We start from the raw sequence: 12,257 nt of genomic DNA, 5'->3' as shown, positions 1-12,257 counted from the left end.
TGAAAGTTGAATTTAATAAACGTTTGGAATTAAAGCCTAATGATGACCATGTTGAATGTCACAAAAACCCATCTGGTTTATCACTGTATTTTAGGGAAGAAAACCTACCTCCTTACCTGGTCTGGCCTACATGTGACTCCAGATCCACAGCAATGTGGTTGACTCTCAAATGCCCTCTGAACTGGAGGGCAGTTAGAGATGGGCATTAAATGCTACCTTAGCCAACGACGTCAACATCCCATAAATGAATAAAAAAATCTTCTTGAAAAGAAGGAAGTTGCAGGGCTTAGAGAAAGAACAGGGGAGTGAGATGAATTTTATTGGATAGTACTTGCCAACAGCAGTTACAGATTCATTGGGCAGAATGGCCTCCTTCTCTGCTGTAATATTCTATAATTTTATGAATGGCTTCCTCTGATCCCCAAATTGACATCCTTGTCAAGGACATAGGATCAGGCCATTTGACCCTCAAGACTACTCTGCCATTCAATGAGATTATGGCTGATCTTCTACTGCAATGCCATTTTCTAGCACTGGCCTCATATCCCTTGATGCCTTTAATATCTAAAAATCTATTGATTTCTGTCTTGAACTGGTTCAGTGATTAAGGTTCATTAGCCCTTCGGGATAGAGAATTCCAAAGATTCAGCATCTTCTAAGTGAAATAATTCCTTGTCAACTCAGTCCCAAATGACCTACCCCGAGAAAAAAAAACTTGGCAGTAAGTGCTCTCCCTGTTACTTTTGGTCATTCAACCTCAGAGAGAGTGTACGAAAGGCCTTACAGGCTGTTATTGTTTTGGTCTAATCTCTAATTAGACATTTCCTGGCAACACAACAGGAAAAACAGGAATCACCCTTTCCATCTCAATGAATGGCTGTCTGACCTGCAGTTATTATAGGTACATGAACCCTATGCCCTGCCCCCAGCCCCATCTACAAAAAGTATCGTAACATACCAGTGGAGCAGAAAGATGGAGTTACACCCCTATTTCCTATAATGTGGAGATGCCGGCATTGGACTGGGGTGGGCACAGTAAGAAGTCTCACAACACCAGATTAAAGTCCAACGGGTTTATTTGGTAGCAAGAGTTTTTGGAGCACTGCTCCTTAGAACCATAGAAGCATAGAAAATTACAGCTCAGAAACAGGCCTTTTGGCCCTTCTTGTCTGTGCCGAACCATTTTATGCCTAATCCCATTGACCTGCACTAGGACCATATCCCTCCACACCCCTCTCATCCATGAACCCGTCCAAGTTTTTCTTAAATGTTAAAAGTGACCCCGGATTTACCACTTTATCCGGCAGCTCATTCCACACTCCCACCACTCTCTGCGTGAAGAAGCCCCCCCTAATATTCCCTTTAAACTTTTCTCCTTTCACCCTTAACCCATGCCCTCTGGTTTTTTTCTCCCCTAGCCTCAGCGGAAAAAGCCTGCTTGCATTCACTCTATCTATACCCATCAAAATCTTATACACCTCTATCAAATCTCCCCTCAATCTTCTACGCTCCAGGGAATAAAGTCCCAACCTATTCAATCTCTCTCTGTAACTCAGCTTCTCAAGTCCCGGCAACATCCTTGTGAACCTTCTCTGCACTCTTTCAATCTTATTTACATCCTTCCTGTAACTAGGTGACCAAAACTGTACACAATACTCCAAATTGGGCCTCACCAATGCCTTATATAACCTTACCATAACACTCCAACTTTTATACTCGATACTCCGATTTATAAAGGCCAATGTACCAAAGGCACTCTTTACGACCCTATCCACCTGTGACGTCACTTTTAGGGAACTCTGTACCTGTATTCCCAGATCCCTCTGTTCAACTGCACTCTTCAGAGTCCTACCATTTACCCTGTACGTTCTACTTTGATTTGTCCTTCCACAGTGCAATATCTGACACTTGTCTGCGTTAAATTCCATTTGCTATTTTTCAGCCCATTTTTCTAGTTGGTCCAAATCCCTCTGCAAGCTTTGAAAACCTTCCTCACTGTCCACTACACCTCCAATCCTTGTATCATCAGCAAACTTGCTGATCCAATTGACCACATTATCATCCAGATCATTGATATAGATGACAAACAACAATGGACCCAACACCGATCCCTGCGGCACACCACTAGTCACAGGCCTCCACTCAGAGAAGCAATCCTCCACAACCACTCTCTGGCTTCTTCCATTGAGCCAGTGTCTTATCCAATTTACTACCTCCCCATGTATACCTAGCGACTGAACCTTCCTAACTAACCTCCCATGAGGGACCTTGTCAAAGGCCTTGCTGAAATCCAGGTAGACAACATCCACCGCCTTCCCTTCATCCACTTTCCTGGTAACCTCCTCGAAAAACTCTAATAGATTGGTCAAACATGACCTACCACGCACAAAGCCATGTTGACTCTCCCTAATAAGTCCCTGTCTATCCAAATATTTGTAGATCCTATCCCGTATCACACCTTCCAATAACTTGCCCACCACCGACGTCAAACTTACTGGCCGATAATTTCCCGGATTTCTTTTGGAACCTTTTTTAAACAACGTAACAACATGAGCCACCCTCCAATCATCCGGCACCTCCCCCGTGAATACTGACATTTTAAATATGTCTGCCAGGGCCCCTGCAAGTTCAACACTAGCTTCCCTCAAGGTCCGTGGGAATACCCTGTCCGGTCCTGGGGATTTATCCACTCTGATTTGCCTCAAGACAGCGAGCACCTCCTCCCCTTTAATCTGTAAAGGTTCCATGGCCTCCCTACCAGTTTGCCCTATTTCCGTAGACTCCATGCCCGTTTCCTCAGTAAATACGGATGCAAAAAAACCATTTAGTATCTCCCCCATCTCTTTTGGTTCCATACACAGTCTACCACTCTGGTCTTCAAGAGGACCAATTTTATCCCTCACTATCCTTTTGCTCCTAACATACCTATAGAAGCTCTTTGGATTTTCCTTCGCTCTGTCTGCCAAAGCAACCTCATGTCTTCTTTTAGCCCTCCTGATTTCCCTCTTAAGTAGCTTCTTGCACTTTTTATACTCCTCGAGCATCTGATGTGTTCCTTGCTGCCTGTACATTTCATACAACTCTCTCTTCCTCTTAATCAGTGTTACAATCTCCCTCGAGAACCAAGGTTCCTTATTCCTATTTACTTTGCCTGTAATCCTGACAGGAACATACAAACTCTGCACTCTCAAAATTTCTCCTTTGAAGGCCTCCCACTTTCCATTTACATCCTTACATCTTTATCAGGTCAATCTGATGAAGGAGCAGCGCTCTGAAAGCTCATGCTACCAATTAAACCTGTTGGACTTTAACTTGGTGTTGTGAATTTCTTACTATTTCCTATAGTTAGCAGCCAGTGAGTAATCGTTCTCCTGTTGTTAAGCACTTTTTTTTTATTGAGGCAGTCACATCAGCTCATGTTGTCTTCCAGTTATTCCTCCATTTCATCTTCATTCCTATCCTTTAGGTAGCCACTCAGGATCAAAATATGTGGCACAGTGGTTAGCACTGCTGCCTCACAGCGCCAGAGACCTGGGTCATTGTCTGTGTGGAATTTGCACGTTCTCCCTGTGTCTGGGTGGGTTTCCTCTGGGTGCACAGTTTCCTCCCACACTCCAAAGATAGGCGGGTTAGGTTGATTGGCCGTGATAAATTAACCCTAGTGTCAGGGGATTAGCAGGGTAAATATATGGGGTTATGGGAATATGGTCTAGGTGGGATTGTGGTTGGTGCAGACCTGATGGGCTGAATGGCCTCCTTCTGCACTGTGGGGATTCTAGGATTCTAAACATTTGTATAGCACCTTACTAAACACAGGAAAGAGGAACAAACAAATGCTCCATCGATTACCGAGGAGCAGGACTGGTGCATCAGAAGATTATTGACTGATTTTCAAGGCTGGTTTTCAGAGCTAACCATTGGGGCCTCAACAAAGCAGGAACTGTCATGATATAATGATATAATACATTGGGCTTATTTACTGTACAAGACACAAGGCACCAATCGCTCATAAATGATTGGATAAACACATTGTGCGTTCATTTATTAAGACTAAATGCTTGAGAACAATTATACATCGGTATAAAGCGTAAAGGCATCAGAGCTGTGTTGTGCACTCTGCTCAAAGCAAAAGTGAAACTGTTGGAGAGAAAATCCTAGTCGGTTAGAGAAATTTTAAATAATTAGGGATTTAAGGCACTAATCAAACCACTGACACAAAGTGAAATGGCTAACAGTTTAACAGGGGAACTGCCTGCATAAAGGCACATAAGAATGGGATTTGAACAAGTATTTCTGATTTAAACATGTATTTTGGTATTTTAAAATGTATTAACTGTATTTTTAAAATGTAACTGTACACTTTAGCCAAAGGCAGGCTGCTGCAAGGGATGATGGGAAAGAGCCTTAACAGACAGAACCACATTCTTTGGAAACAATGAAACTATAGAATGTGCAAGTTCTTATCAGCGAAAGTTGCTAGCAGTAAGATTCTCAGGGCTACTTATGAATAGGGTTTTCACACTATCTAGATAAGGCTGGTCTCTTCAGATGTGAGAATGTACATCTGTCTGGTTCAGCCATCGACGTAAGCAAGAGTTGGTGGGAACCTTAACTTTGACCTTTGTAGCTAAGCGCGAGAGTTGCTGGGCAATCGAGGAAGAAGCATCAGCAATAGGGGGAGGAAGCATCCGGATTCTACAGACCAATGAAATATCATTAAGTCAGAGGGTAAAATGCAATTGGCTGAAGCATATGATGGGCATTATCAATGATTGATTTGTATTGATGATAATTGGTTCACAACTAATGAAAGGCGGGAGAATTTCATATGAAAAATGTATAATTGATTGATCAGTGCATTATAACCTCAGAGTTACATTGAAAAGCTCAGAGCCTTCTCTTCTAGAGAGCCTAACCAATGTTATCTTTCCCTTCGATCATTGGTTAATAAAGATGTGTCTTTAACCAGGACATTGGCTTTCACGAGTCTTGTATTGGCTAATGTTTTGGTGACACCTAGCCTCCACAGAACCCCACAACAGAAACTAAGACTGGATCACATAACACATTTTCCTTCTCATGATACCATATTGATATACCTTAAAGAAAAATTAAGACCTTTCTTTTCAAAAGTCCCTCTCCTGCCCTTCAAAAGAAGTATAACTATTTACAATTTATGTTCATATTTAGTTACCATTACAAAAGTGCATAGAACTGATAAGTCTATGAGTCTCTAAGGCATAAAGGTAATCTGTTGGTATTCCCAGATCTTGGTCTGGTAACTGCTGTGATCCCAGTTGATATTAATACTGGACAATTCAGACCCCAGAGTATAACTTGGCTTGATAAATCCTAACTTTTTTTTAAGAGAAGTTACTGAACAGATTCACTGGGATTAGCTGGTGAATTTCAATACAAAGAATAAAATATTCTATTTTAAAATATAGAAGAAAACTGAACTATAATACACCAGACAAAAGGTTGGAAAGGTCTCAATACAAACACAAGAAGACACATCAAACACCCAGTATTCCTTTACCCCAGCATTTCCTTTACTCATAAATCAGTGAAGAGTTAGCACTAGCATGACACAAAGGGTTTTCACTTGGGACTGGCACAATGGCAAATAATTTTCACAGAATCTCAGAATCCTACAGTGCAGAAGGAGGCCATTCAGCCCATCGAGTCTGCACTGACCACAATCCCATCCAGGCCCCATCCCCATAACCCCATGCGTTTACCCTAGCTAGTCCCCCCTGACACGAAGGGGCAATTTAGCATGGCCAATCCACCTAACCCGCACATCTTTGGACTGTGGGAGGAAACCGGAGCACCCTGAGGAAACCCATGCAGACACGGGGAGAATGTGCAAACTCCATACTGACAGTGACCCAAGCTGGGAATCGAACCCAGGTTCCTGGCACTTTGAGACAGCAGTGCTAACCACTGTGCCACCATGCCGCCCCTCAAGTTTTCTTCCAGTGAATTCCTGAAGTGTCACTTGGTGCTTTTCACTCAACTTTCATCTTTCCCCGAGACACTCAAACTGCACCCCAAACTCACTGTTTCTTTAAGTACAGAGCAAATTAATGAGTTCCCTAAATTCAGTTCTCCAGTAACACCTCTGCAAAACTGATCATTTTGGTGAGTTCCATAACTGAGTATTCAGTCAACTACTGTCCCCTAGAGCCTTGTCGTCTTTCTTATCAGAGAAGATAAAAATCATGTTCTTTCTCTCTGACACACACTGATCTCTCTTCCTTTTTATGTCTCTTGTTATGTGTCAGTGTCATGTGACAACTGTCCCCGGGCAACAGGAACATTTTTTTTCTACTTTGTGCTTTCTCCCCACAATCACTAAATTTTTTAACCCATCCCTTTAACTTCAAGGGTTGTAAAATCTCATCAAAAATGTATATATGAATAAACCCGAAAGACCTGACCTTTTAGCCAGGAGTCTATCCAGACTTCCAGGCACCAAGGCTCATAACCTAAATGAAACTGAAACTATTCTATCTTTCTTAACACCACAAATACATAGATATATTCAACTTAAAAATCATACATTGTTTATAACAATGATCGTATCTGGAGGTTTCTTTAATTGCTCACAGTGATCTGTGGGATTTTCATTCTTGGATGTTGTTCCTGGTTGCATCTGGGACTTTGGCTGTTTCACTTTCGAGTCTTCTTGTCTGATTTATGTCCATGTATGAATGATGAAGTTGTTGAAGAATACCAGCTCACGAAGATTCTGGTATGATGCCCTGCCTGCCTTTACAGATGACTCCTCAGGAGATACCTAGCTCAACCAGATAAGGCCAAAATGTTCTCACATGTTCATGGACATGTAGAACTGACCCAGACCATCCCTCAATGATGATTTTCCATAGGTTCTATAGTATCGAATCTTTCAGCGTTTCTTCTTGTAACTGCTAGTATTTGGGTTGCACAAAATGTACTAGATCAATTGATAGACTTGCATTCTCCTGCAAATGTAATGATTCAGCTCTCTTGAAACTGTCAAGTGTGTTTAACATCATAGTTACTTAAGTGTTAGATCATGAACTGAAGTGACAGGGGTGAATCTAACTGGTTTAATGGACTATTACGACTGAGGTTATGACATGCCAGTAGACTTGCAATCGCTGGGCCTTTTGTTTCTATGATGTAGAACCTCTGTTACACCCAGGAGGATTGATTGTACAGGTCTATGGATCCTGCACATTGAATTAGTGAACCATTGTGCACCAAAAGTTTCACAGGAGGACATTTCAGCATGGCCTTACACATCTATGGAATACTTACCTTTTAGAATTCAGAATGTTAGCAGGTTGGCACTTGCCCTGTGACAATCTTGGCAAATAACAAAGAGTTACCAACTTTCTTAAAACAGTTAATTTGAAATTTGGTATACACTCTAGAAGGTCTGTGAACATTTATATTTTCCACATGATTGATAGTGTGAAACATTTGCTCACCGCTCTTTGTCTTATCAAGCAAATCATCGTCATTTTCAGGTTTGTCAGTCACCTCATGAATGTTTCTGGTAGGATACCAGATGGTCATTCTTATAGCTTGAATGTACCATTGTATATGGTCAGTTTGGTCCAGTGCATGGCTCAGTTTAGCGACATCAGCCTTTGCTCTAGTGCACGGTCATTACCAATAGCCTTTTGTGCCACATGCCTTGCAGAATTGATGAAAAGCTCATCATTTCCTTGGTACATGCAGAAGGCCACACCATATGTCATGCTTTGTTTGGGTGTTCTATATCTTATAAATATATTTATAGAACATTATTTCAATGGTCCCAGGACTGATCTTTGTGGCACTCTTCGAGTCACAACCTGCCAAATTAAAATGCTCCGTTTATCGCTCCTGTCCTTTATCCATGCTAATGTATTCACCCCAACTCCATGATCCGTATCTTGCATATTAACCTTTTATATGGCACTCTATTCTACCCTATTAGTTACATGCTCAGAAAACTGTTAACAGATTTGTCAAACCCAATTTCCCATTTCATAATAGCTTGAATATACTATGATTTTTAAAAATACTTTGTTAAGAATTACTTAATAATAGATTCCAGCACATTTCCACCAACGATGTCAGAAAAACTGTAATTCGTAGAGCCTGTAGTTTCATGTTTTCTCTATTCCTCCTTTCTTATACAGCAGTGTTACATTTACTAACTTCCAATCCATTGGGATTGTTCTAGAACCTCGGAAACTGAGGAAATTCCCAAGAAGTCCATCACTATCATTGCAGCTAGCACTTTTAGCACCCTAGGATGTAGGCCATCAGGTTCTGGGGATTTGTCAGAGTCTAGTCCTAGTTTCTATAAGGGTGGCACGGTAGCACAGTGGTTAGCACTGCTGCTTCACAGCTCCAGGCACCTGGGTTCAATTCCCGGCTTGGGTCACTGTCTGTGTGGAGTTTGAACATTCTCCCCGCGTCTATGTGGGTTTCCTCCGGGTGCTCCGGTTTCCTCCCGCAGCTCAAAGATGTGTGGGTTAGGTTGATTGGCCATGCTAAAATTGCCCCTTAGTGTCCTGAGATGCGTAGGTTAGAGGGATTAGTGGGTAAAATATGTAGGGATATGGGGGTAGGATCTGGGTGGGATTGTGGTCAGTGCAGACTTGATGGGCCGAATGGCCTCTTTCTGTACTGTAGGGTTTCAATGATTTCTCACGTTTTTTTCTCTGCTGATATTAATTACTTAACGTTCTTCATTCTTATAGGCTCCATTGTCACTCCTTCCTTTACGTATATAATTTGTCTCTTATACAGTGAATCTCACCCAAAATATTTGTTTGATTTTGTTGCCATTTCCTCATTACCCAGAATCACACAGATTCTGTACCGGCTCTCCAAACAAGCATTATAACTTAGTACCATTTATCTGCCTTTTCCCTATACCCCTTCATGTTGTTTCTATTCAAATAATCATCTAATGCCCTCTTGAATGCCTTGAGTGAACCTGCTTCCACTGCAGTTCCACACACAACATTTCAGATCTGAACAACTTGCTGTGTGAAAAAGTTCTTTCTCACATCACATTCCACACACTTCTTTTGCAATTCACTTTAAATCTGTACCCTCTCATTCTTGATCCTTTTACAAACAGGAACAGTTTCTCTCTATCTACTCTGCCCAGCCCCCTCATGATTTTAAACGACTCTTTCAAATCTCCTCTTAGCCTTGTCTTCTCCAAAGAGAACAGTCCCAATCTCTCCAATCTATCCTCATAGCTGAAGTTTCTCGTCCCTGGAACCATTCTTGTAAACCTCTTCTGTACTCTCTCCAATGCATTCACATCCTTCCTGTAATGTGGCACCCAAAACTCTATACAATATTCAGTTGAGGACTAACTAGTGTCTTGTATAGGTTCAGTGTATCTTCCTTGCTCTTATGGTCAATGCCCATTTTAATAAAGCCCAGAATACTATAAGTGTTATTAATTGCTCTCTCTACCTGTGATGCCACCTTCAATGATCTATATATATATATATGCACCCAGGTCCCTCTGCTCCTGAATTTTACCCCTTTTTTGTTGCCTTTCCATGTTCTTCCTACCAAAATGCATCGCCTCACACTTCTCCAAATTGAACTTCATCTGCCACCTATCTGCCCACTCCACCAACTTTCCTATGCCCTTTTGAAGTTCAACATTTCCTATTCACAGTTTACAATGCTTCCAAATTTTATATCATCTGCAAACATAGAACATAGAACATAGAACAGTACAGCACAGAACAGGCCCCTCGGCCCATGATGTTGTGCCGAGCTTTATCTGAAACCAAGATCAAGCTATCCCACTCCCTATCATCCTGGTGTGCTCCATGTGCCTATCCAATAACCGCTTAAATGTTCCTAAAGTGTCTGACTCCACTATCACTGCAGGCAGTCCATTCCACACCCCAAACCTTGAAATTGTGCCCTGCAAGATCTTGATTAATATATATCAGGAAAAGCAAGGATCCCAACTCCTAGGGAACACCATTACAAACCGTCCTCCAACCCAAAAGTATTCATTTACTATTACTCTCTGCTTCCTATTATTCAGCCAATTTTATATCCACATTGTGACTGTCTCTTTTATTCATGAGCTCTAACTTTTCTCACAATTCTGTTGCATGGCACTGTATCGAATGCCTTCTGAAAGTCCATGTACACCACATCAACAGCACTATTCTCATCAACTCTTTTTGTTACTACCTCAGAAAACTCCAGCAAGAAAGGTAAACATGATTTCCTCTTTAGACATCGATGCTGGCACTTTCTAATCAACCCATAATTTTTCCACGTGACTACTAATTCTATCTCAAATAATTGTTTCCAGAAACTTGTCCACCATTGATGCTAAACTCTCAGGTCTGTAATTGCTGGGGCTATCCTCATAACCCTTTTTGAACAAGGGCATAACATTTGCAACCCTCCAGTCCTCTGGCATCTCCCTTAAATCTAGAAAAGACTGGAAAATAATGGCCGCCGCTCCTGCAATTTCCACTCTCACTTCCTTCAATATCCTTGGATGCATCTCATCCAGTACTGGTGCCTTGTCAACTTTAAGTACAGACAGTCTATTCAAGACATCCTTGTCATCAATTTTGAACCCTTCTTTGGACAGAGTTTCCTCATCTGTTGCCATGGGCTCGGTAGCATCTATGTCCTTGGTAAAGACGGATGCAAAGAATTCAATTAATACTTCAGCCTCCATGTTTAAATTCCCTTTTAGGTCTCTAATCAGCCCTACTCCTTTTACCACCCTTTTACTATTTATATGCAGATAGAAGACTTTGGGATTCCCCTTTCTATTGGCTGCCAGCCTTTTCTCATAATCCCACTTCACTTCTCTAATGTGCTTTTTCACCTTCCCTCTGAACTTCTCTATTCCTCTTGTTTCTCAATTGTATTTTCCACCTGACACTTATTGTAAGTACACTTTTTCTTCCTTACCTTAATTTTTGTCTCCTTTTTCATCCATGGAGCTCTGGATTTGTTTGCCCTACCTTTCCCTTTAAGGGAATATACCTTGACTATTTCTGGACCATTCCTATTTTGAAGGTAGGTCTTTGCTCAGCTATAGTTTTTTTGTCAACCTTTCATTCCAATCTCGCTGGCCCAGATCCTTTGTTGTCCCATTGAAGTCGATTTCTAACCTGAACTGTCTATTATCATTTTCTATCATCATCCAAAGCTTTACAGTACAATGATTACTGTCTCCTAAATGTCCCCCTACTGACTATTGATCTACCTGGCTTACCTCATTTCCAAGAACCAGGTCCAACAGTGCATCCTTGTTGTTGGTCTGGACACGTACTGCTGTGGAACATTTTCTTGGACATAATCTCAGAACGTTTGGCCCTCTTCACCCTTTACACTATCATTATCCCAGTCTACATTCAGGAAAATTACAGTCCCCCATTATTACTACTCTGTAATGTTTGCATCTCTCTGTAATTTCATCTTTGACAGTGCCGCATTCTCTCAGTGCCGTAATGTCAGACTCGATTTCGTACACAAGTCCGTGGCATAGGACTTGAACCTATTCTAACTCAGAATCCAAAGTGCTCCCACTGTTATCACAAAGTTAGCACATGGTGTGTCAGGTGTGCCTTTCATGTTAGAATGATACTGGAGTTAAAAAGATTCTGGAAAGAGATTTTAAGGTTGAATTTCTTTGAAATTTCAGGCAGGTGAGAACAAGCATTACGGCTGCTCTTTTTTCCATCTCTTTTTTTTATTCATCTGTGGGACATGGGCGTCGCTGGCTGGCCAGCATTTATTGCCCATCCCTAGTTGCCCAAAGGCAGTTGAGAGTCAATCACATTGCTGTGGCTCTGGAGTCACATGTAGGCCAGACCAGGTAAGGATGGCAGATTTCCTTCCCTAAAGGACATTAGTGAGCCAGATGGGTTTTTCTGACAATCGACAATGGTTTCGTGGTCATCAGTAGATTCTTAATTCCAGATATTTTTTATTAAATTCAAATTCCACCACCTGCCGTGGCAGGATTCGAACCTGGGTCCCAAGAACATTACCTGAGTTTCTAGATTAATAGTCTAGCAACAATGACACTGGGCCATCGTCTCCTCTGCCTGTTATAGTTTGTGAGCTATTTGTGGACAGGCAGACTCAAGTTTGGAAGTGATGGCATGTGATGCTATTTCTGAATTTACACCAATCGCAATGCTGGGCACAGTGAACATCACTGCTTCCCCAGCATTCAGTGTAGTTTGAGTCAGAGG

The 12,257-nt window shown here is 41.6% G+C and overlaps 1 protein-coding gene across 1 annotated transcript in view; it reads right to left on the bottom strand.

Annotated features, from left to right (window-relative positions):
• The window catches only part of dthd1 (death domain containing 1), an 82,128-nt gene that overhangs the window by 57,795 nt on the left and 12,076 nt on the right, over nucleotides 1-12,257 (bottom strand). Inside the window, exons 3-4 of the mRNA XM_078225019.1 lie at nucleotides 11,273-11,331; nucleotides 7,309-7,346 (exon numbers count right to left, since the gene is read on the bottom strand). Coding sequence (XP_078081145.1) covers nucleotides 7,309-7,346; nucleotides 11,273-11,331 — 97 coding nt within the window. The remainder of the gene's footprint in view (nucleotides 1-7,308; nucleotides 7,347-11,272; nucleotides 11,332-12,257) is intronic.

The sequence above is a fragment of the Mustelus asterias genome, chromosome 1 (genome assembly GCF_964213995.1).
Source record: "Mustelus asterias chromosome 1, sMusAst1.hap1.1, whole genome shotgun sequence".
NCBI classification, from domain to species: Eukaryota; Metazoa; Chordata; class Chondrichthyes; order Carcharhiniformes; family Triakidae; genus Mustelus; species Mustelus asterias.
This window is presented reverse-complemented; position numbering and strand designations above follow the sequence as displayed.